The sequence below is a fragment of the Triplophysa rosa genome, linkage group LG8, assembly GCF_024868665.1.
Source record: "Triplophysa rosa linkage group LG8, Trosa_1v2, whole genome shotgun sequence".
Lineage (NCBI taxonomy): Eukaryota > Metazoa > Chordata > Actinopteri > Cypriniformes > Nemacheilidae > Triplophysa > Triplophysa rosa.
In genome coordinates, this window is record NC_079897.1 from 18,519,352 (window position 1) to 18,544,076 (window position 24,725).

At 39.6% G+C, this 24,725-nt stretch overlaps 2 protein-coding genes across 8 annotated transcripts in view; both read right to left on the reverse strand.

Moving 5' to 3' along the window:
* erfl3 (Ets2 repressor factor like 3) overlaps nt 1–2,412 on the reverse strand; it is a 47,748-nt gene extending 45,336 nt beyond the window's left edge. Inside the window, exon 1 of the mRNA XM_057340850.1 lies at nt 1,836–2,412. Coding sequence (XP_057196833.1) covers nt 1,836–1,857 — 22 coding nt within the window. The 5' untranslated portion in view covers nt 1,858–2,412. The remainder of the gene's footprint in view (nt 1–1,835) is intronic.
* A 9,867-nt stretch (nt 2,413–12,279) lies between these two features.
* The window catches only part of pou2f2a (POU class 2 homeobox 2a), a 39,621-nt gene continuing 27,175 nt past the window's right edge, over nt 12,280–24,725 (reverse strand). For 2 of the 7 annotated variants that reach the window (XM_057340841.1, XM_057340842.1), the window contains exons 2-17: nt 23,951–24,016; nt 23,800–23,834; nt 23,109–23,168; nt 22,919–23,029; nt 22,491–22,739; nt 22,237–22,336; nt 21,109–21,200; nt 20,362–20,499; nt 20,130–20,271; nt 19,813–19,961; nt 18,978–19,169; nt 18,359–18,407; nt 18,120–18,258; nt 17,903–17,965; nt 17,474–17,547; nt 12,280–17,013 (exon numbers count right to left, since the gene is read on the reverse strand). In XM_057340841.1, the coding sequence (XP_057196824.1) occupies nt 16,703–17,013; nt 17,474–17,547; nt 17,903–17,965; nt 18,120–18,258; nt 18,359–18,407; nt 18,978–19,169; nt 19,813–19,961; nt 20,130–20,271; nt 20,362–20,499; nt 21,109–21,200; nt 22,237–22,336; nt 22,491–22,739; nt 22,919–23,029; nt 23,109–23,168; nt 23,800–23,834; nt 23,951–24,016 (1,970 nt within the window). In that variant the 3' untranslated portion in view covers nt 12,280–16,702. The remainder of the gene's footprint in view (nt 17,014–17,473; nt 17,548–17,902; nt 17,966–18,119; nt 18,259–18,358; nt 18,408–18,977; nt 19,170–19,812; nt 19,962–20,129; nt 20,272–20,361; nt 20,500–21,108; nt 21,201–22,236; nt 22,337–22,490; nt 22,740–22,918; nt 23,030–23,108; nt 23,169–23,799; nt 23,835–23,950; nt 24,017–24,725) is intronic. The other 5 variants (XM_057340844.1, XM_057340847.1, XM_057340843.1 and 2 more) reach the window with 4 other exon arrangements.

Here is a 24,725-nt window from a genome sequence, read left to right on the forward strand (position 1 = left end):
CATCATTTACTCACCCTTAGATTGTTCCAAAGCTGTGTAAATTTGGAAGAATGTCAGATCTCACCCGCCATTTACTGACATAGTAGAGAAAATAAATACTATGGGAGTCAATGGGGGGTGAGATTTGACAATCTTCCAGATATCTTCCTGTGTGTTCAGCAGAACAAAGAAGTTTGGAACAATTTGAGGGTGAGTAAATGTTGACAGAATTTTCATTTTTGGGTGAAGTATCCCTTTAACACTGGTTTTACTGCACATATTATTAATCTACATTTATTCATCTTTATTTTGGCCACATAAAAAAAATTACAGCCCATTAAAGTGCAGGCCGGTGATTTCAGATATGATCATTTACTGTGTATTTCCCCCAAGGTTGCATCCCTTGGATCTTCTAAATGAAACGACTGCATACTGTCATACTATCTTTATTTCGTTTTAGGACACAGAACACTCTAGACTGCAAAAAATAAAGTTTAAAAAACAGAGTAGAGTTCTTTTTAAAAAATGATGACCGTGGTGTGCTCTAAACCGGACACACATCCTAAAGCACAGTCTGCATTGTGATGCAACACTAGCGCGCGCGCGCGCGCTCGCATACACAGACAATTCTGTTGATAATAACAGGACCGTTTTGGGTTTTGTAATGTAATAGTTAAAGTCCGTTAAACTTCGTGCAACGTGGGTGGCGGGGTAGAAACACTGAGAAAATCGTGAGAGAATTAACTACGCCTGGGAGAGAGAAAGTGCGAGAGAATGGATTCCCAAATATGCTACAAAAGGCTTTCTGAACACTGCTACTGAAACTTGCTCTAGTTGGCGGGACAGTAACAGGTACATACTGGACAAGTGCATACACGTTACGAACTGAATACTCGGGGCAAGTACGCTAACTGTGATTGAAGTTAATGAAAACGACCAGGCTACTGGAAAGCATTTATATCAAACGTATGCGATATGACGGGAAATCATAACAACACCAAAGCGATTGTGAAGTTATGGACGAAGTCATGAACACGTCTATTAAATGCGCTGGTTAGACAGCGGGCTTCCATTTTGAGTGTGCCATGATATTCGTTCAAAGCTCGCGCTAGATCTTCACACAGCTGACACGGCCAAATATGAAAGAAAAAGTAACGTTATTAAAATGTGTTGGATTCGGAATATTTTGATGTATTCTTGCAAATAACAAGCGCGCAAGCCGCGCTTTGAACGTTGCAGCCATTCAACAGGTTTAGTGTTTTGCGCTGCTGGCAGGAGACAGAAATGAAGCCGTTATTGTTTTAAAGTAACTTTTAAAGAAAGACTGCAAGCAAACCTTGTTAGCATTAACCTCGTAGTTATTAGAACGAACACAGACTGAGCTGGACTGACACAGTAAGACTTTCTATAAACAAGACTCCAGCCCTTCCGATTTTAAAGGAATCTATTGGGCAATTTTACAGCATTATCATTAGCTGTGGTGATATGCAGACTGCGATAATGAATTATTTTTCATAGACACAATCATGTAAACAAAAAGCCAAATAAACCGAACTAAAAGTTTCAAAGTAGTAAATCAGGTGGGATGTCAGGGTAATAAATCCTGGGTAAACACCTAATCATTACACTTAACTGCCTGCCACTCTGTCAACTCTCTTTTTAACAGCAAAAGTCAGTTTGCAAGAGAGCATTCTCGAGCACATTTTTGACATTGTTATCTAACAATAAAGACCCTGTCCTCAAGATTACCATAGTTAAATCCTAACATAGTAACTTACATACAGTAGTACGTTATACAGTGGCCCAAGTTGTGTAAGTTCTGGCAACACATGATAATGAATGCCTGGGTAACTTACCCGAGTCCCCCGGGGTTTTCATGTTGAAAGTTCGCAGCCCCTAAAGCAGCAAGCTGGGTTAAGTTGTCAGTTCAACAGTGGCGAGAGTCGGCCTCTCCCTCACCCCCGACTCCGAAAGGCCAAACTTTTGTCAAATGTTCTGCGCTCCTGTTGCTCCCTGCTGTACGGTCACCTATCGGATCGTCCTCTTTACACGATCACTCAAAATTCCCCGACAGCTTTGAGTTTGAAGAGTGGCTCAGCACTTCAACTAGCGCCACGGGACGGGGTGCAACTGAGTTCCGAAACACCGCTTTCCTGTCTGTCCCGGGAACGATCGGTACAATCCCAACACGGCGGAAAAGCAGCGCTCCGCGTCTCGCTGTCACATATGCGCTCTCTTATGCCGAGTTGATGATCTTCGCAACATTTTTTCCTCGTGTTAGTTTGTCATCTGCTCTCCCGAGATTCGCCATTCGCAGTATACCAGTCAGTTTCCAATTCTCTCTTTCACACCGACTTTTTTTCCTTCCTCCACTCTCCCTAGTCTGAAACTACTCGTTGTCTCCTCCCCCATCTCTCTCTCTCTCTCTCTCTCTCTCTCTCTCTCTCTCTCTCTCTCTCTCTCTCTCGGGTGTCGTGTTTCGCTCTCTGCTGCCGCACGGGGCCGCCCACACGGACGGGTGAAGGGGGGACTCGGGCATTGGCAGAGTCACGCCCCCTCACCACGAGCTGGGGCTGGCGTCATTGCAGCACGAGGCGTCGTTATGGAGACCTCCGTAGCCGCTGTCCGTGATAGCGTCACATCCGCGTCCTACGAGGCCGATAGAACCGAGATTTAGCGTCATCGCGTCCTTTAACGTCAGCAACAAGTGGTTTTCTGTTTAATGAGCCTTCTTTCTCTTTCATTTAATGATAATTGCCTACCGCATCAAGAGGTTTTTTTTTTAATTTACGAGATAAACAAGAATGATTCTTTAGTAAATAAAGGGATCTGCATGCTATACTCAGGAAACGCATCAAACAAAAAAGCAAATGTTTTGTGCATTAAGGATGACCAAATGTCAGTCTGTGAAACACATGGCCTATGTTTATTTTAGTTTTGAATTGCATCAATTGCAAATGAATACCTCCCGTATAGATTTAACATGCGTGAAAAGTATGAAGATTCATTTGTTTTTGCTTTATCATTGGAGCACATGTATTTAGTTAATCCAAAAATGAAAATGCTTTATCATTTAGGCTACTCAACTTCATGTCGTTCCAAGTCTGCGTGACTTTCTTCTGCAGAACACAAAAGAAGATATTTTGAAGAACGTTGGTAACATACAGGGTCAGTTCATACAGGGTTTGAATGACATGATGGTGAGTAAATGATGGCTGAATTTTTATTTTTCGGTGAACTATCCCTTTAAGCACTGAAATCTGATGAGTCAGATTAAATAGAATTATTTTTTTTCCTAAGCACTTTCTTTTGACGTCTTTTCGCTGATTTCACAAAAATCACCAGTGAAACATGTGAGGTTATGACCACAAACCAATGAGAGTAAACATGGATGCTGCAGTGCCACTGTCTGTGTGAGAAATTGTGTGTATTTGTTAGTTTGTTTCCTGTATGATTTGAATGTGATCCATCTGCTCAAGCGCACACATCCTGTTTTAAAGCTGAGCACCTGAACCATAAAAGGACCCCCCCTTCACAACCTCACTGATGAGCAGTTCTTCTTGAATAAATGTGATGTCACTCATGAGCAGTGTAGCATATCTCCTACTCTAGATCAGTGCATCCTTAGTGCCAGATAACGGGGGACTGAGGAGAGCCGGACACAAAATATACAAAAAACAACAAATGATGTAGTATTGGTCCTCTTTTGGTGGTCATAATGACAGCATTTCATGCAAAAACCGAAAGTGTGCAGTGATAAAAGTATGATTGTTTTTCTAAATTCATTAAATTTCCCAAATCTGCTGTGACTGACAGGATGGCGTGTGCCATTATGAGCTTTAACCCGATCAATTGTCCTGTAAGCCACAATGCCCTGCGAGAGGAAACCGGTGTTATTGTGCTGTGACTTGTTATGCGCATTGTGGGGCTTCTCATAATTGTGCTTCTTGTTGTTATTTGTGCTGGTTATGCTGTAGTGTGTCAGCAGTCATTTCTGGTCACAGGAAACAGACGTGGCTCAGATATGCATCTCAGCTCCATAATGCTGCTGCCGCGCACCGTGTGAACGTGTGTGTGTGTATATGTGTGTTTTGGAAATATCCATTGCTGTCACCTTTGCCCGAGACAACCCCCCACCCTACCCCCAGGAAAGAAAACAGAGCAGTTATTGGGATGGGCAATTTCCTTTGACCATATGGACAATAAATACAATCTACTCTTGTGTTTACACATAATTCAGCTCTTTTTCCATTTCCTTTCTCTCACACTTTCGTCTAAATCCTTCTCTCTTTATCTGCCCCTGTCTCTGTTTCCTCCTGTACTATAGCAGAAACCATCACAACAGCGGGCTACTCATGTAGCTAATAAAATATGAAGGTTAACAATAGAAAAGCATGAAAACACAAGGTCATGTCATTGTTAGTGTCTTGTTTTTATGTCATTGCATTTGGTTACATGTTTTTTGTTGTGAAGTGTAATGTAGTCAATGTGTTGTGATGCCCGATAAACACTGTTCATTTTTTGCCTTGTGTGTTTTTTCTTCACTTTTGTGTTGTTTTCTTCATCTACACCATTATTTCATGCAATCGACCTGCTCTCCTCCACATTCCGACTCTTCACTACTTCTGGACTTATGTCGAGTCTGTCAGCACAATAAACTCAAGGTTATTGGTTTCTAAGAAAACTTCTATATTGTTCACATTCTCACACTCTTTTTGTGTATGTGTTGACACAAGAGTTTTTCACCTCTGCGGTTCTGATTATGTTCAAGCTTTACAAGGATTACTCTCACCAGATCCACCTTTCACAGCAGAGAGGGGAAGGGCTGGAGTGACTGGGGAAGAAAAATGTGAACACCTTATTCTTTATTATTGGAATAGTTCACTCTAAAATAAAATTTCATTTATTCACCCTCATGTCATTTCAAACCTGTATTACGTTCACTAGCAGAATACAAAAGAAGATATTTTGAAGAGCATTGGTAACCAAATAAAGACCTCATTGACTTCCATTGTATGGACATAATTACTTAACCCATAAATATATTCTTTTGTGTTCCACAGAAAAAAGACTCTTATGCTAGTTTTGACAGACATGAGGGTGAATAAGTCATGACAGGAGTTTTATTTTTGGGTGAATAACCATTTTAACAATACATATATTATAGGGAAAAGTAACAATATTGGAATTATGAAAAATAGTTTGCCAGTATTGAAAGATTTGTTTATTTATAGGCACTTTTTATCTACCTTTCATATACTGGCTGATCAAACGTGTCTATTAAAAGTAATAAAATAAAAATCTTAAATTATCAAATAGAAATGATAGTTTTGTCATCAAAATTATTTCATCAACAGGCAGAATTTATGTATGTCTACAAAACAATTTTTTAACAGAAAAACAAACCCCCAGACCTTTAACTGCTCTTCTACATGGTGTATTGATTTGGGATGTTTGATTTGCTGTATTATATGGCATTTTGCTTTTTTTGTCTTGATTTAAGCATCAATAAAAAAGCAACAATAAAAAACTTTTAACTGATCCAATATTTCTCTCATCTTTTAACTTCAAAAACTGACCATATATGATTCTGTAATAGTTTTCCCATGTGGTTCATTATTTGTAATTACTTTATTTAAAAATTACAAGTATGAAAATTAAAAGCGGATTAAAGTTTCACAGTTGCTCAATTGCAGCAAAATGTGAGAATCACCCTTTTCTATCCAACCCCTCACCCACTCAACTTTCTTTTTATGAGACGATCAGCATTTAAATCAAAGTGACAGACAGATGCCCGAGCATACAGTGCTTCTCAACACCCTTGCACAGTTTAGGCCCTCCGGCTCCCTACTCCCTCTGTTCTGCTCTTAATGAGGGTGCACACTCACAATCATCACTAATGTCCCGAGTGACACTAGTTGTTCTCCGAAATTAGAGCTCTGAGTACGCATGTAAAATAGAGGTGTTTAAAGCAACGCTTTGTAGTTTTTTCGACCTTGAAATAATGTCTCTAAAATGATTTCAGTGGTAGAACAACTCTTAACTGGACAAATTCTACTCCCGCTGCTACCTGAGCAGCCTCAGAGCGGCTACAACCACACTTTGTGAGTTCTGTGTTCGGGTCGGTGCACACTGCCCTGCCCATCCCCTGCCTGTGGAAGAGTTTCCAAATAATGTTCCCATCAGTTTAGTAAACAAATTCACATGTATTGCAGTGCCCATGGGAAAGCTCATAAAGCTACATTATTTACAACACTGGTCACAGACAATTGTGCTTATCAACCACATGGGGGAACCGTGAGCAAAAGTTCTAAAGTGTGGCTTTAAAAATCCTAGCAGGCATTGCACATCGTGTGAAAGGAAGCACATGCAAAGTGATGGATCTGTTGACAGAGCAAGAGAGAGTGAAGTAAGTGTTTTTATAAACACAACAAAAAGTAGAAAAATGTTTTCATACAAAATAGCTTTCTGAAAAAGGAAATGTTATGGCTCAGTGGTTGATCTTTCGTTGCTCAGGAGAGTTCTCAGTTGTGTTTCTTTTGATTATCTATCAACGTAGTTTCAGATGTTTCTTCAAAAATTGCGTGGAAGAAAAAAATACAAAACAAATGATAATGTACTGTAAATGGTCAAATAACTGCTCAAATGAATGTAGATTGTATAGGTGAAATAATCTGGATTTGGGTTTATTTCAAGAGAAATGTTTGAGTTCATATTGAGATCTTCAATAATATTGACTTTAGATTGACAAATCTGAGTTAAGCTTGTGGCATGTTTGAAATCTCTTCTGAAACTCTTGTGACATTTGTGAGATTTCTGGGACACAGGAGACCCAGTAAATTTCCATTTGCTCTAATTTAATCTCATTGATGTCTAGGACAAATAATTTAAATATTAAAGAGATATTATCAGTGTTTTTTTCTTTCTTATCGTCCTGAGTAAAGTATTTCTTCTGAAACAAGGGATGGAGAAATATGCTTTTATCAAATTAACTTGACTTACTTTCTAAAACCTTTTTTGTTTTTTGTCTGAACAATTCATTGACAAATCGATAATTAAGTCACAGTGGTCAAGGTGCTATCTGTAAATTACAACATAAATTTCGACCTTTTCCTTGAATAAAGCTATCATATGACTTGGAGTATATCGCACATATCACATGGACCACTTTCATGATGCTTCTTTACTACATCCTTAAAGCTTGACAACCTCAGTTTCTGTTTATTGTGTTCACGTTTTGTGACATGAATTAACGGATTATCTGTGATGATCACAGATGAGGAAAAACCTCATTCACAAGTGAGAAGGAGCGTGTCAGTGGGCCTTTTGTCATCAATGTTTACTTTCAAGTTTGGCGCTCTAACTGTCAAGAACCTCATCATCTCCCTTTATTGCCCCTCCCCTCTCTCTTTATTCTTTGCCGGGTCTTTAGGGTCATGTTCCATAGTTTAAAGCGCTTTTTGTTTGCTCACCAGTGTAACACAGAACTGACAATCCCCCTCCGCTGCCTCCCCCTCTTTCTCCCTCGCTCGCTCTCCCTCTCTTTCTCTCTCAGCTGGTTTTTGCACAAGAGTAATAGGATTACCACACGCTGCTCTGCCAAGGACAGACACTGGGTAAGACAGGAGAACAGGTTTGAGAGAGAGAGGAGATCGGGGTTCACGTTGCGAGGAGGAAACGGAACGGCAGCGGAGAAGAAACGAGGAGCAAAAAGTTTGCGAGGCCCGACGAGCAAGTGACATCAGATGATGGACGAAACAGAATTAGATTTCAGCATACACCCACCCTGAAATCCAGCCCTTGAAGTTACAGGCCTGTGATATCTGAGCAGGGAGAGGCAGGGGTGAGAGAGCAAGAGATGTATGTCTTGCTCTGTCAGTTGCTATATTAGGCCCACGCTGTGTGTTGATAGTGTCTCCGATATCTCGCTTAGGAACAAACTCTTCCTATTGGCACGGTTTGCTGTTTCCACTACGGCTCATCTCTCCGAACAAGCTTTCATACCTACATTCCAGAGCACTGGCTGCGAACTGGTCTGGATCCGGTACAGCTGTCATTTCAGAGGCGTGGAGCTAATCGGAGGTCCGATTTAGCAGCGTGACGGGTCTAAACTGGGGTCACCGCTGCGCTGACAGCTGTTGAACTTCATGTAGCCATCCGAGATGGTGCTACCGCAGATTCATATGCGAAAATGAATCTCTGGGTTTTCTAGATTAGATTCATATCAAAGATCTGGAACTCTGTTCATTAAATGTTTTCGCAAAAAGTCTTGTTTTTGATTTAAGTAATGTGGATTTTGGAATATCACACATCTCCCAACAGATGTCTTTAAAGTATCCTGTGAAATCGCCCATGTCTATGTGTGACAGCCCTATAGGCTCTGTAAACAGCATCAAACAGTCAGAGTCAGCCCATGGTTGTGTTAGCCAATCACAGGACTAGTCAGAAACGCTTTCAGCCTTTGAATCATTTTGTCTAGTCAGGTTTGCTGACAGCAGATTGGCTGACATGCCCTTGAAGGGCGGGGCTTTGGAGAAAGGGCATGTGGTTGCAAAGTTAGCAAAACTCCACTCTGGAAACAACGGACAGTTCAGAATACATTGTTGGTATCGGCGTTGCTTTCAAGGCCTTGACAATACCAAAACCAAAATACCATTGTCCACATTTGTCGGCTACGAATATTTCTCAGATTGCTCTAAACCCACATCTATGACAGCACAGGTCCATACCCACCAGACTCCCATCACATGTGAAAACAGCAATAGAAGATTTCTAGAAGATGCAATAGTGTATCCTAAAACCTGTAAAAAACCATCCTGCAAAAACGCTTCTTTCATAAATAGAAGACATTGTATGTCAGACGAATCAGCATTAAATGTTTTGTCATTCAGAGGTCCACACTCTGTTGTTCTGTGATACTAAACAAGATCCCACTGTTAAAAAACTTTAAGTTTACAGAATTTTCGCATATTTTTGAAATGCTGTAAAAAATTATAATTGTATAAATGGGTGTAAAAAACGTGGGTGTAAAAACAAAAAAAACATCTTTTACACTTTTTGGGCAACCCAGCTGCCCAAGTATCGTTTTTTATGTTTTTTTTTTACAGTAGTAGTATACTTGTAAGTGTACTATTCAATAACATTTGGGACTAAATTGGCCTTGTACTTTTTATTCTATACAAATATTTAAAGAAAATAAAAAATATCCATTAAATGTACCTGTAGTGAACTTTGAGGACACAACTATATTACAACTGTTCAATACTCGTAGCACGTTGTTTAGTTTATATTTTAGTTTCTTTTTTATAGTTTTTCTTTTAATGAACTAAACATCATACTTGTAATAAACCATTTACGTAATTTATATTTATATAAGACAGTATGTACAACTGTGAAAAAAGTATTTAATAGGCTACTCTCAGTCAAAAAAGTAAACACAACTACGAGCCAAGTATGCTTAGAATACCATTTTACACTTTAAATTAAACGATTAAATATAGGTGCAATATGAATATACTGTATTATATATTTTTTCATATAGAAAACATATACTGTTTTTCTGAGAAGTATAAAAAGTACACAGAAAGTATACTTTCTCTCTTTCCCCTTTTTTGTTGTGTTTAAAAGAAGTATACTAATAAACTCCTTTTTGTGAGGGTCCACCTGGAGTAATAAATGTCTCGCTCAAGAGTTGAGGGTAATGGACCATCCCTTCCAGGGTATAAATCCAGAGCTTTGGGTTAGATTGTAAATCACATCGCACCAGCACCTCTTCTCACGAGAATAAAACGCATGCACAAATACACAAACAAAACTGTGAAAACATGGGGGTGTCCTACGGTACATATGGACTTGATGAGTCATTAGGAACATCTAGTGCCCACAGTACAAATGTAATACCTACACATATTTCCCATTTTTGCGGTTAGCCCACACACGCACGTACAGTAACATACTCATCTGTCATAGCATGTTTCTCTCAGGCTACACTTACAGAAGATATCAAAGTGAACACTCCCAAATAGCTATAATACTAAACATTTTCTGCGTAGACATTAGTATACAGTAAAAAATATACTTAAAATATAAAAATATAAATACTTCATGCTTATTGTAAGAGGGTTTAAGGCAGCTGTTTTGATAATAAGTTGACTGTGGGCAGAAGTTTCTGTCATGTTATGAAACTGTTACATACTCAAATGTATCATACTAATGACAGGTGTGACTTGTTATGCTGATTATTTATCATTTGTGTGTTCAGTCTGTGAATAACAATAGCTGCTTATGATTTGACATGTGTTGAATACTTTTGTAAATTTGTGTTTGCTTTGTGCAGGTGCGGCAGCTCTGGACAGGGTGTGAAAGCAGACAGCTAGCGTAATGGAATTTCTTTTAATGTGTGAGAAAATCCACCAAAACACTAATAACTCTTGCCTTTCCTTTCAAGACTTCAGTCTACCTTGCTGTGAGGATTTCCTTTACTGTTAAATGACCGTGTGACATGATTTCATGACAAAGATACGGTGTTATGTTTGATAATCTAACATAAACAAAAGAACATGTGTTCTAGCCCCATGTTTGTGGAATTTACCGTGCTCCTGTTACACACCTGAATTGTCATCGTCATCTGTTCCATCTCGGGTCTGTCACTGTACGCTCACACAAACACACACCTGTATCGCTGAAGTGACAGATTGACCACCTGTCTTTCTGAGTGGGTGGGTAAAGTTTGACCGAGGCAGATTGTGAGTGGGCGCAGAGATGACTGACGCATCCTGTGACCAATCTGTAAACACCTCACTGCTCATGGGGACTAAAATTACTGATCACATTTATTTGATGTGCTGGACTGACATAAGTGGGTTTTGAAAAGCGGTGTCTTAAACTGGATTTTTATTGTATTTAGTTCAGTTCCTATAGGGTTTTCTGGTTGGTTGCTAAGGTGTTGCTAAATTGTTGGCCTAAGTCAGAAGAGCCTTTCCCAATGTCTCTACGGCATTCTCTAGTTTATAAACTCACTATTTACTAGGCCTACTTCAAGGTCCAATGTGTAATTTTTTTGGAGGATCTATTGACAGAAATGTAATATAATATACATAACTATGTCTTCAGTGGTGTATAAAGACAATACATAATGAAGCGTTATGTTTTTATTACTTTAGAATGAGCTATTTCTATCTACATACACCGCAGGTCCCCTTGCATGGAATTCACCATGCTGTTTCTAGCCCTAAACGGACAAACTGCTCTACAGAGTGCGTTTCGTAAATACGCTATCTCCTTGGCAAAAAAGGGAAAACGTGACAACATCGTAGTCCTGTGTCAGCCACCATAGTGCTTCAAAAGGGGTGGGGGGGTGGAGTGAGCCATTCCTTGCAATTTCATACACTGGACCTTGACAATCAAACACTTAGTTAAACCTTAGCTTGGTTTAAAGTTGTTAGATATTTGTCGTGAAGACCTGCAGTTCATCTGCATCTATATTAAAGTAAAAAAAGCAAAACATAATTAAAGGACACACTGCATGGCAAAGACCAGATGTCCTATGAGTCAGCTGAGCAAATGAGAATCTGTGAAAAGTGGAAAAAGCGGGAGAAAAGTGAGAAAATGGATGTAGAGAGAGTGAGTGAGGGAAGGGGAAGAGAGGGTGACTAACTTGATGTGCCATGTGGAGGCAGAAACTCGTATGGATGATTCATACATGTGAATGAGAACAGATTGGAGTTAACGCTGATGCTGCCACCCAGTGGTCAAAAGTGAAACAGCGGTTTTAACTTGCGGTCAAGAAAGATTTCTATTAATTTCTATTTTTTGATCAAACCCATGATCCTTGCTAACAATGCTCTATCAAGTAAGTTACAGGATTTCTTCTTATTATTGTATGCCCGGTTTCATAGAAAAGGCTTAAGGCTAGTCCCAGACTAAAATGAATGTTTGAGCTGTCTTAAATGAAAATAACTTGCCCGAGATATCTTAAAATACGTCAGTGCCCCTGTTTTGTCTGAATATGCACACCAGTAATGTTTTTTATAAGACATATTTATAAAAACTACTTAAATAGCCTAATTTTACAAAGGCATAGTCCTGTCTTAAGCTAAGCCTTGTCTGTAAAACCGGGACCTTAAGACCCTAAAGTACATAGTGTAGGGTCTGTTGTGTATTCGGTCACATTGTGGGTTTCGGAACATTTTCGGAAGTTTCGGAACATATAAATGGGACGTATACCCCTGCAGTGCTGAATCATTTTCATAAATGGATCTAAGTCACAATGAAAAGACACCATTTTCATGCATTCTTTTTCTCTCTACTGTTTTTATTCAGATGAGTGAAACACTTTCAGTTACAAAAATGACTTTAAATGAACAACACTGTACAATGAACAAGCGAGTTTTGTCAACAATTTTTTGGTTTCAGAGATAATTACACCAAAAGGCTAACCTGTCACCTTAGGGAGGAAGAGAGACACAGAAGAAAAGGGAAAAAAGAACTGCTCAACTCAAGAATAACAAGTAATTAAAAAGAGCCAATGGAAAGGGTAAAAATGTGACAGCGTACATCAGATTAGACGCTCACATTCACACACATTTCCACCACACTACCAACATAACTGCATTTGTCAACTATGAGTCCAAGTGTGTAACATGCATACATGAACGTATGTACACACAGACAACAACGACAGACTCGCATTTATGCATTGAGTGAGCAGTGAACATGAAGAAATTGAGACAGATCACTAACCAAAGAAAAAAAAATCATACACATACTGAGTCTTTTCTTTAAGATCATCATCATGATGCTTTCCCCCATATAATGGATAATTAAAAATATACATTTGATCATTTTTATCCTTGTGTTACTTTGTATAGTAGTTGAGTTTATACCTTCAGAAACTGGGTTGCTAGGTGACCAGGGAAAGAGACCAAAAATAAAAACAATTGAGGATGTCAGTGTAACTCTTTGGTTTAAGTGTTTAAGTTCTTTGTTATTTAAAAAAAAATTAATCCCCTTTGGACTGAAGCTTTTTCATTTTTATTATAATACAGAGAAAGCATCGGAAGAAGAGTAAAACAAGAGCAGCTCTGTAACTTACAGTTCTCTTAACCTGGTCAGGATTTATCAACGTTTTAAATAAAGTTTATTTCTCTTTATGGGAAATGTTGTAATGATAAATGAAGTTCCGAAGAAAATCAGAATAAAGAGAATAGGAGAATCGGAACAGTTGTTTCTAGGGAGTGTGTCTGCTGTGTTTGGTCTCAGAATGGGGTGTTGCTTTGGTATCATTCTCTGGAGATTCACGCCATTAAGAGACTCCACACTTTGAACACGCTCCCTTACACTGCAGTTTATTACTTGCATATCAAAAATGTTTTTTTTTAATAACCAATATAATGCCTGACTATAAGGTGAATAAAAAGCAAGGGAAAGTTTAAGTGGCATCCCCCTATTTTCTTTTTCAACACATCTCCATTTTTAGACGTAAAATTTGTCACCTAGCAACAACAGTCACCCTCTCCTCTCAGTCACCCGTATGATTTATATAGCTATACACAATAAGTGTATATATTTATCACATCGTGCCCTGTGTTTAGTGACTGGAAAAGTGGTTCCAGGGGCTGGAGCAGGGCAGAGGAAGTGAACAGACCAGAGTTCTTCGTTCTGAATGGGGCTTTCATCATCATCACTCATGATTTTTCATCATATAATCCCTCAACTCCGGCCAATCAGAACACTTCTTACCGTGCCCTATTGACGGATACGGCCCGCCTCTCTAAATGTTTAAAGCATTCATCTATTTGGTTTATCAGTGAAGAGCGTGAGGTATATGAGGAACTATCTCTCTTTTACACTCTCTACCTAAGAGACGAAACAACAAACATACACAAAAAAATCAAAGCAGGAACAGGAAAAAGAGAAGCGAGGCAGAGAGCAAAAGAGAGGAAGATGGAGATAGCGCCGTCAATACATTTCTGCTATCACACAATACATATATTTTGCTGTATTCTCTCCCCCCGGGAACCCCTTCCACCCAAATACCTCCATCTTTTCTCTCCTAAAGTTTTTGGTTTTGTAGCTGTTTAAAGCTTTCAGGTCAAGGCTAACGACAGCACTGCGCTCAGCATACACACATGGTAGCCTTCACAAGGGTAACTATAGCAACAAGATGGCTAACATCATCTGTGGTGAGACAGGTATGAGAAGATATAAAGACAGGTGAACAGCCCAAAGATACGTTTTCTGTAGATTATAATCTCACCCCTTCCTCACAGTTCTAATCCAAACCATGGCAGTGCATGCTTTTACTCTGGAAGGTTACTTCAACGTTGTGAACGAACGCTACCACAATATTTCAGCAGATGAAACACAGTGCTGCTTTTCCCCTGATAGGTTACCCCTCCGCAGGCTAAGCTGTCTCAGTAAGGGGCAGTTTAGAGGTTGAGAAGACGAGCGTCGACCCCGTCGCAGTCGGTCGCTCGAGACCGACGGTTGCATTTGTCGATGGATTTGGTTTGAAAGGTTGCCTTGGCAAAGGAAGTTTACATTGTAATACAATCTGGTGCCTCAAACACACCCACTACAAAACAGCATTTGGAATATATTAAAGAAATCTTACAAATGAAGGAACTCCGCACACCAGCGAGAGGAGAATAAATAAGAATCGAATTCGTTTGAAATGGGGGAGGAAGAAAACACGAAGAACTCAAAAGTGAGATGAGCATGGATTTTTGGTCGAAGTAAATATCAACATTTTTTTCATCTTTTCACAATGTTTTTCTTCCATACATTAGCAATAAGTAAGCATTATAACATAGATAATTTACTACGAAATCTATAGAAGCGCTAACCGACCCATTCGGACTATACGGTGAGTTCATGTTTTCCATCCCTCATTGAACCTGCTACAGATTTCAGCACGATATAAATACAACTGTAAGGTTGGGTGGATGAGAATATGGAAATTGCAGAGTATTTGATATTTGGTTCTCTTTAAAGCTTGCTTATATTCGACTTTGGTTCTTTGGATGCGTGTGTTTATCCTGGTTCATTATCTGCGGTACTGAATTTTCACAGTATTGTTTCAACCACCTGATTAGAGTCTCTAACACAACTAGATAGGAACAAGTAAGGAACGCAAAAAATGAGATACCTTTTCCCCAAATGATAGCACACAAATGAAGAAGTACAGCATCTACACACACCGCAGTGAAAAACCGCACAGACGGAACAAAAGACCAAAAAGAACGACCCTCCCAACCCGCAAACAAACCCAAAACATCTTCTTCAGATGAGTTCAGTGAGGTCATCAAAGATCCCGCCACCCAGGACCAGAAAGAGTTTTGAATGACAGGAGGCAGAGGAATCCCATCCATCCATCCCTTGCTATGGTTCTGGGTGACCTCGGCCCAGATGCATGAAGGGATGTCTGTTTATTCTGTACAGCGACTCGATTCCTCTCCACCGATATTTGGCTTGTTTTTTGGTTTTCCTTTCTGGGTTAGTGGAAGTTTGGCTGGCTGTGAAGTTTAGTGTCATTTTTGGCTTGTAAAGAAAGCAGGAGGACGGGAAGCCTCTTCACCAAGACATATCCCACGTCTTTCTCGTGTGTGTGAGTGGGGTTGCCAAGGTCTGGGCTCCCGATCACTTCATGCGTCGCTTGAATAATGAATGATGAATGTGTGTGAATGAATCGCTTTGGTATTCAAAAGGGAGCGAGTGAGTAATGGAACGCGTGATGGATGACTAATGCAATGAGCGTTATTAAGACAGACGTGAAGAGATTATTTACACTTAACTACAGGTATGAATAGTCTTACAGAAAAAGAGAGAGATAGAGAGGGTTGGTGTCACTATTACAGCTTTGAATGTACAGCATCCATTTCACAGGATGAATCTATGGAAACTCTTGCTCTCTATATGCTGACAAGACTGATGATGATGATGATGATGACCATACTATGTACATTCAACAAAGATGGCAAACCTGCTACCTTCTGTAAAATACGAGAAATGAGCTAGAAAGAGAAAGAACCAGAGAAAGTCTACACTAGTTATGAAAACAAAGGCATGGCTCAGATGTACAACTAATGCTAAAAACAATTTAATGGTAAAATGTACAGAAGACAGACAGTGCAATTTTATGGTAGATGATGAGCTCAGAGATGGCTGGACTGTGTCACTGGATCTGGTCCTGGACGGTTGGCTATTTACAGATCCTTTGGATAAAGCTTTTCCATCCGTATTTTTGGTATTTGAGATTTTGGTATGCTTGTATTTTTTTGTCATAGTGAGTCTCTAAAAGTTCCATTTTACTTTTTGGTTTTCAGTACTCCACACGTTTGCTTCTGAGAGTTGAAACTCTCTTATCGTTGTCTACAACACAGTCAAAGTTCTTTTGTTGTTTTTGGTGCACGCAGATTCCAAGGATCTCGTCTTCACACTGCGCTATTCGCTCGAATAGTTATCTTAGGTTACGTGTTTGGCTGCGTCCTGCTAAGCCTCGTGGTGTTTTTTTGGTTTCGTATTTCCTCCTCCTACCTTTCTCCTTCCATTCTGTCTCTCGTTCTCTCCCCTCTTATACTTGGTGTATTTTTGGTATCGGTAGAGTGGGAGAGAGGAAGAAAAAGAGTGGGAAGGATGACACGAAAGGGAGGAAGGAGATCAAAAGATGCTTTGGTTGACAGGTGAGGTTTCACCTCCTCCTGTGATTGGCCAACGGGCAATGTCACTCAATTTTAGCCCCCCCCATCGAGTGTGGGCTGTGTACCAAATCATTGGAAGAGCAGGAAGAGGCGGGGCTTGAGCAAGGGGAGGGACTCATGCCGCCGATGAGAGGGAATGATGTTTTGGCTGCATGGGCGGTAGCCGAACCGCCCAATCCCATGCCGGCGCCTGTAGCCATGGGCAACAAAGAGGAGTGGTTGAGGAAAAGAGAAGAGGGGAGACCTGCTCCTTGCGCCCCAGAACCACCAAATAAAATCTTGCTGCTTCCTTCAAGACTGGAAATGGGCAGCTGGCCACCACTGGCTGCTAGTGCTGTGGAGGACAGATAGGGCAAAAGACTTAAAACTACTAACTAAATTATTATCGCGAGATATTTTAACGTCAGTGAAACAAACATGCATCATGATAACCAGAGTTGCCTAGCAGCGTGTGAAATGACAGATGTGACATAAATAAGAATAAGAGTGTTAGCAAAGGCAGGACAATATTTAGACTCGATCGGAAAGGACACAGATACAGTATATGGAAAAAACTCAACATTGGAAAGCTCAGGGGCCACAACGAAGTTTATTAAAAATGGCACTCCTCCTCATTTTATTATTAAATTTTTTCATTCCCGTAGCTCACTTGGTAGAGCATTGTGCTAGGAACACAAAGGACGTGGGTTCGATCCCAGGGAACACACATACCGAAAACAATTATGAAGTGAAGCTTGAGTAGCTCTGCGTGAGAGTAATGAATGTATCTCTATCTGGCTCCCTGTCTCACAAACCTTGGATAGTAGCAAGTGGGTTGTTGGCAAGAAGAGCTTGGTTCATTCCCGCGTTAATGCCTCTCATTGTATTTCTGAGTCACACACAAATAACCACCCCCAAAAACACAGACAACAAGGAAGACAGGGAAGAAAGGGAAAGAAAGGAAGCATTAGGAAGCATAGTTAAGAGCCGTATAAACAGTGCAAGAAGTACAAATCTTTCTCTTAATGCAGTGCAGCTTGAATAACAGCAGAACTGAAAGACACATTAGTTATTGATTATATTTTCCAGTATATATCTATAGTATATACCTATATATTTTGTAGGGTATATCATCTAAATGGATCTAAAAACATCATCTACATTTTCCTTGACAAACAGTGTTTATGTGTGTGTAAGTTTATATTCGTGTGTGTGAGCACACAGACTCTGCCAGCCGTATTCACCTCAGACTCGCAGCAAAATCAGTGATGTAGTTAGAAACATCACCATTCTTTTTATGCCAAGAACTGCGGATGACAAAATCACACTCATAAAAATACATTTGCACACAGACACTGCAGTCACCTACGTTTGCTCAGGCAGAAGATGAAAATGATGTACAGACTGCTATTAAGTGTACATGTGTGTAAATGTTTATGTTTCAGAAAGAGAGAAACTCACCCTGTGTTAAGACTTAGTGTGCTGTTAATCGGAGGGGCGGGGCTGGTGTCACTGCGGGGAGGTGGAGTTACAGGAGATGGGGCGGAGCTTAATGAAGGCCCACTCGGGGTCAACTGGCAAACTGATGACATGGTGGTCACTGACAAAAGGTAGACAGAATATAAATGACTTATTTTCATTATTAAGAGATTTGAGATCGGTCTTTCTGAAATGAACAGATTTTCAGGTGTGCACCATACCTGCTGTACTGAGACTGGTCACCATCTGGGATGGAACCTGACTGACCATCTGTAAGGAGGATGCAGGGGAAGACAAGAACATGATCAAGGGGGAAGGATTGGAGGGTGATAAAGAAAAAGACAGACATAAGAGGAGCAGGAGTCAAACGGTGAAAAGCATTTGCACTGTTTGTGCAAGCCATTTATGCAACAATATAAGTATACTGACTTTTTAAGCAAGGGAATACATGCAATATGCGTTCATAAGTAATAATGACAGGGGTTGAATCCCCCAAAATAATCATGACAATTACACTGAACTAGTTTTAAAAAGTGCTTATGCCCTTGTGAAAATTGACCTGGCTTTTTGTTACTATTCATAGTATGAATGCTACATAGTTTAACCATGATATTTCTAGTAAAACTGTGTTTATAAAATGTTTATAAACTGCATGGTTACCACCATTTTACTATAATAAATACCAATTGTCATAAGGGTAAAGGTATGAATTAAGACAATTCTGCTTTAAAAGGGCAAAGGAATGCAGGGTGGGTGAATGGGAATGATTTTCAATGTCTGCTCATGCAGGAGCCATGTCGGAAGTGGAGGTGTGGGTCAAGGGCGCAAGCCGGGTCGTACCATGTGCGGGCTGTAGCAGGGGGGGTGGTGCGAGGTGGGCTGGGATTGGCTGGGCAAGGGAGAGGTGGCACTGTTGGGGTTAATACGTTTCTCTTTCTGTCGGCGGTTGCAGAACCAGACGCGGACCACCTCCTTCTCCATGTTGAGCTTGTCTGCGATGAGCTGGATCTCCTCTGAGGTAGGCTTCTGGTTCTGAGATCAGAAAACAACCAACTTCATCACAAATTTAGAATGAGGGTGATTGACTGATAAAAATACTTTATTGCAAAAAAGATTGTCATTATATCAAAAATTCAGTAGTCAATACCAAATAGCAGTAAAATGATTAATATCAATTTCAATACCACACTGCAAAAAAAGGTTTTTATCTTGTTTGCCAGTAAATCTTAATTAAAGACACATTTACTAAAGAAGCAAAATGACTAAGATATTAGACAAAATGTATGATTAAAACAATACAAACAACCAAATATCTTTCAATAGGGCTAAAAAAACTAACTTTAAGTCTATTAAAGCACATTAATTGGGTTAAGATTTAATAACAATTACGTTTTTTACTCCCTTGTTTTAAGCATATACTTGATTGAGATCATTTAGATCATTTGTTTTCTAAAAACTAAATTTTCATTTTTCCTCTTAAGTATATGAATTTATTTGTTCTGGAAAACAAAAAAACAAGACAACATTTTTTAAGTGTACATATTATATTGGACATGCATGCCAATGTGCTGTAGTTTCGTTACATATGTTTTTAGTAAATATTTGCTGTTTTTCATTTATTTAAAAAAATGTTACATCCTCAATAGTAAATGAAGTGTGTTTCTTTTGTTCTGACCGTAATAAAGCTGCGTTCCAGAGCAACGCGGACATTGGTCTCAATGCTGGTACGTTTCTTCCTGCGGCGGCCAGGCAAGCCGTCAATGCCCAGTGAAGGAGAGGAGAGAGAGCTGGGACTTGGCAGGGTGCTGTCCATCGACATAATCTCTGAGCAAACCAATAAAAAGAATCCTTGATTCCGACCATAAAATCACCATCTCTGTCTCAGCCAATAATTCACATTTAATCTAATAACACCTTATGCTCAGACCTGTACGTGAGCTTTGGGTTTGGTCAAAGCATGTATAATATCATGCAGTTGTTAGTGATGGTTACCTGCGTCGGTGAGCCACTTCTCAAGCAAAGGTTTGAGCTTGCACATGTTCTTAAAGCTGAGATTGAGCGCCTCAAATCGAGAGATGGTGGTTTGACTGAAATCATTGCCGTAAAGCTTCCCCATGGCCAGTCCCACATCACCCTTTAGAGAAAAACAAAATATTCATAAGGAAGATGTGAAAGAAACTTCATACTCTATTTTAATACGTATGTTTGTAAATTGATGATGTACCTGCGTGAAGCCCAACTTGATTCTTCGCTGTTTGAACGTCCGTGCAAATTGCTCCAGTTCCTCCAGGTCGCTGGGTTCCTCAGGGTGAGAGGTCACTGGAGTTACCGTGGTAACACTGCTCTCGGCAAGCTTCTCTCTCTGACGTAAACCAAATAGACACATACCTGTACATGAGTCTACTGTGTTGAAGAATAAACATAGACCGTCCTGCAGACTGCAGCTCCAACCCTGCTTCAGCACACCTGTCTGTAATTATCAAGCAAACCTGAACACCTTGATGAGATAGTTCAGGTGTGTTTGATTGGGGTTAGAGCTGAAATCTTCAGGACGGTCCATCTCCAGGAGCAGGGTTGGTGACCACTGCCCTACACCGTGTCTACACCGGACGCGACAGGCGCGACATGACAACCTGCTTGTTCTTAATGGGTTTTTCGCGTCGCGCCGCATCCAGTGTGGACAACATTTAAGTGTGTCATTACGTGAAATGGGTATGCAAGTGTGTCATTACGCACGCACTCACTCTTTCAATCGGATGACGCCGCCAGCCTCCCACATCAAGTGAAATGAATCATTAACCACGGACAATAAACAACTTTGTAATTCTAGACGTGTAACGCAGACACTCATTCATGATTATTCATTCAGAGCTTCGCATTTTATTTTTTAATATGAAAAAATGACTGGTCGGACCTCGGTGACCTCATAGCTGGCTACGGCCATGCTTGTGACTTTTCTGAGATGCTGTACCTGTGCTTGAAGACCAAGTCTGGGCGGAGCGGCCAGCAGGCTTCCTTGGTTTTGCTGAGGTAGTGGAATTAGATTTGGTGTTGATAGCAGCCCTGAAACATACATACATAACCTTAAGATTAAAAATCAAAATTTTATCATCGAATTAAACAAATTAGTCTGATTTTAAAGCTTTAGTGTTGTTTTATTTAATCAAGTTTTGTTTGTAATTATTTGGATTGTTGTTAGCCTTCTGATTACTAAAATCACGTGAGATAAAAATATAGCATTTATTCCAGTTTAGTTTCAGCAATGCATATCATATTGAGAAAAACTGCAGTAATTCCATGTATTATAATACCATATATTGCGTCTCTTATTAATTTATCTATTTCTCTTTACTACAGAAACACTGCCTAATTGTATGTAAAGCTGCTTTTGTACAATTGTGCTATATAAATAAAATGGAATTGAATTGAAATAACCACGTGATAAAGCAACAAGCAATGTGTTTTGTATCGTTTGTTCATTAGACTTTTTGTCCTAACCAGTTAGTGCCATGACATGACAAAACAAAAACTTGACAACCCTGTCAGCTCTGCCCAATGAAATCTCCAAAATCCTAAACCATATGGCTTGAACAATATTGAACATCAATACTGTGTGTTCTTATTGTTTTCACTGAGGATAGAAAAATGTTTTGCTTTTGGGAACTGACATAGAAGAACACAGTCAGAATGAGAGTAATGGAAGTTACTGTGTGTAACATAAATCACCCCGAAACATTTTTGCATAATTTTAAAATGCATTTTATAGCTTGGTCACTAGCGACTAGGGTTGGGAAATGAAAATCCTTTCCGATTCTGGAATCGGAATCAAAAGGTTTGGAATATACAGTATATTGTAAACCAGTCAATAACCATGCTAAATGAAAATACAGGTTAATATCAAAATGTTCATTTTTGATTCATTTTCAACTTCATTTTTGACAACTTTGGAATTGAAACTGGGAATCGATAAGCAGTATCAGAATTGATCAAATGTAAACGATACCCAACCTTACTAGCGACACCTGTTTAAAATGGACCCCAGACGTAGTGTGACACAAAAAAAGAAAGATATTCATACGATCTGTCAGTAGGAAGTCACCTTGCTGCCCTTGCTGTGGTAAAAAAAACTGTGCGGGTGAAGGCAGAGCGTGTCCTGGGACGAGAACTAACTGCTGCAGCTGCAACAGCTGCTGAATGTCCTGAAAGACAGACAGAGAGAGAGAGAGAGAGAGAGAGAAATGATGTTTTTTCAAGAAATAATACAATTACAAACATTGTTTCTCTGAGTGTTATTTCAGTTTCATTGCTTTCTCCCTCACAGGTGTGCTGCTCAGCAACATATACTGGATGTACCTGGGCAGTGAGTTGGATTGGCTGAGTAAGAGGGAGCTGGTGAGGAGGGGGCGGGACGGGGGCGGCGGTTTGTTCTTGTGTGCTCTGCGACTGGCCGTGTGACTGCGTCTGAGCGGCCTGCTGTTTGGCCTGCTGCTGTGCTTGCTGTTGATTGGCTGCATGGGCCGCGTGCGACTGCTGCACGGCGGCGGCGAGGAGCTGCGCCTGCTGTAAGAGCAGTTGTTGCTGTGCAGGCAAAAGTGCAGTCAACTAGAGAAGACAGAGAGAGACAGATAAAGATAAATGTGGTGAAAAGAAGAAGTGGATGAAAGGAAACACATCTAAAGCAAGCAAGCTCACATAAGGAGCGCAGTCAACACGCATAAGCACACATAAATTGCGAGAGAACATGAACTGCGTGTGTGCGTGTAGTTGAATGTTTGTCTTACTCCTGCCAGCTGGCCGCCTGTTAGCATCAGCTGTGTGTGGGGAAGAGGCGTCTGAGCGGGTGTAGTTTGAACAGGAGCAGGAGACATTTCACCACAATCTTCCACCTTAGCCTGTGACACAGAGGATGAGTTCATATGATCCACTCAGTAACAGATCAGAAACTGCACACACATTCACATGTTTAATCACCTTGGTGGCATTGCCCAGTGTAGGGGAAAGGGAGAAGGGATTGATTTTCATTGACCGAACCTGTTGGAGGAGAGAAAAGTCCGAAATAGAGTACAGATTCAAAATAACACTAATAATAAAAAAGATGTAATTTGCCACAATGAAGCATTAAGTGAAATAAGATTTTGTCTAATATAAGAAATACGATTTTTTTGTTAGCATAAAACATGAACTAATAAAAGTCACAATGTATTCTTTTTAAATAAATATGAATAACTTTTTATTAATATTTTAATATATTTTTTTATTATGTCGTTTTTTTAGTGTGATTTACATTTTGTATAGGGCTGTCAAACGATTAATCACATCCAGAATAAAAGTTTGTTTACATAATATATGCCTGTGTACATGTGCATATTAATTTTGTATTTACAAACACATACATATATATATATATATATATATATTTACACATTCGGATATACATATCTTTTATTTACCTGCATTTATTTATATTTACCAATAATTTATATGATATATAAATGTTTATTCATTTTTATATTTTCCTAAATATGTACATGTATGTGCATGTGTTTATAAATACAAAATACATATGCACAGTACACATGTATATATTACGTAAACACAAACTTTCATTCTGGATGTGATAAATCGTTTGACAGCCCTAATTTTATATTTTTAATGCACTTACCTGATTATTAGAATCTGAGCCATTTCTCTCCGAGTCTGAGAGGGAGGGAGAGGGAGAGAGAGGGAGGGGGGGGTTAATGCTGTTCATGGGCCTTTGACACATCTAAACACTTTTTACAGACTCTCCAGACTATATCACATCTCCTGTTCACCTGTGCTCTCCATCGGAGAGTCTGCTGCTGGATTCTCAACCTCTACTGGTTTTGACATTCTGATATCTGTAAAAAGAGAGAGAAAAATGATTGTAAGAAAGAGCGATCATCTATTTCTACAGGTTGATAAATTTCTTCCGACGCACTTTGTAAAGCGCAAAAATATGAAATTGTGTTGAAAGATGACCTGGTAGAATTTTCAACAACACTAAATTCATCATTCTTTAATGCGCGTTTTCATTCATACTGTATAACATCATCCTGTTCGTATTTCAGAACCCTGAGCACATATTGGACACAGAGGCATGCAGTATAAAGAAAAAATTAATTCAAGTTTATATTTCTTTTAAAGCCGGGGTCTGTTAATAGTTATGGCATTACAGATGTGTCACTTCTTTCAGAACTGTAACCGTCCCCATGGGGCTGTCCCCTAGAGCCTTTCAGCGGAGAAAGATACCAACAACTAAATCAATGTGCAATGTATTCTGTCTATATGAAAAAAGATTTGATAGTTAAAAAAAAGATAAACAAACAAAAAAGAGTTTTAACAATATTGCACCATATTGTAATGATAATGATATTCTGCCCATATTAAAATAAATAAATAATAAACAAAATATAATAACACACATGTGCATTAAGGGTATGAACAGTAGAAAAAAACAGACCAAACAGACATATGCATAAGACACACAAACGCACGCACACACGCACACACACACACACACGCACGCACGTACGCACGCACGCACGCACACGCACACACACACACACA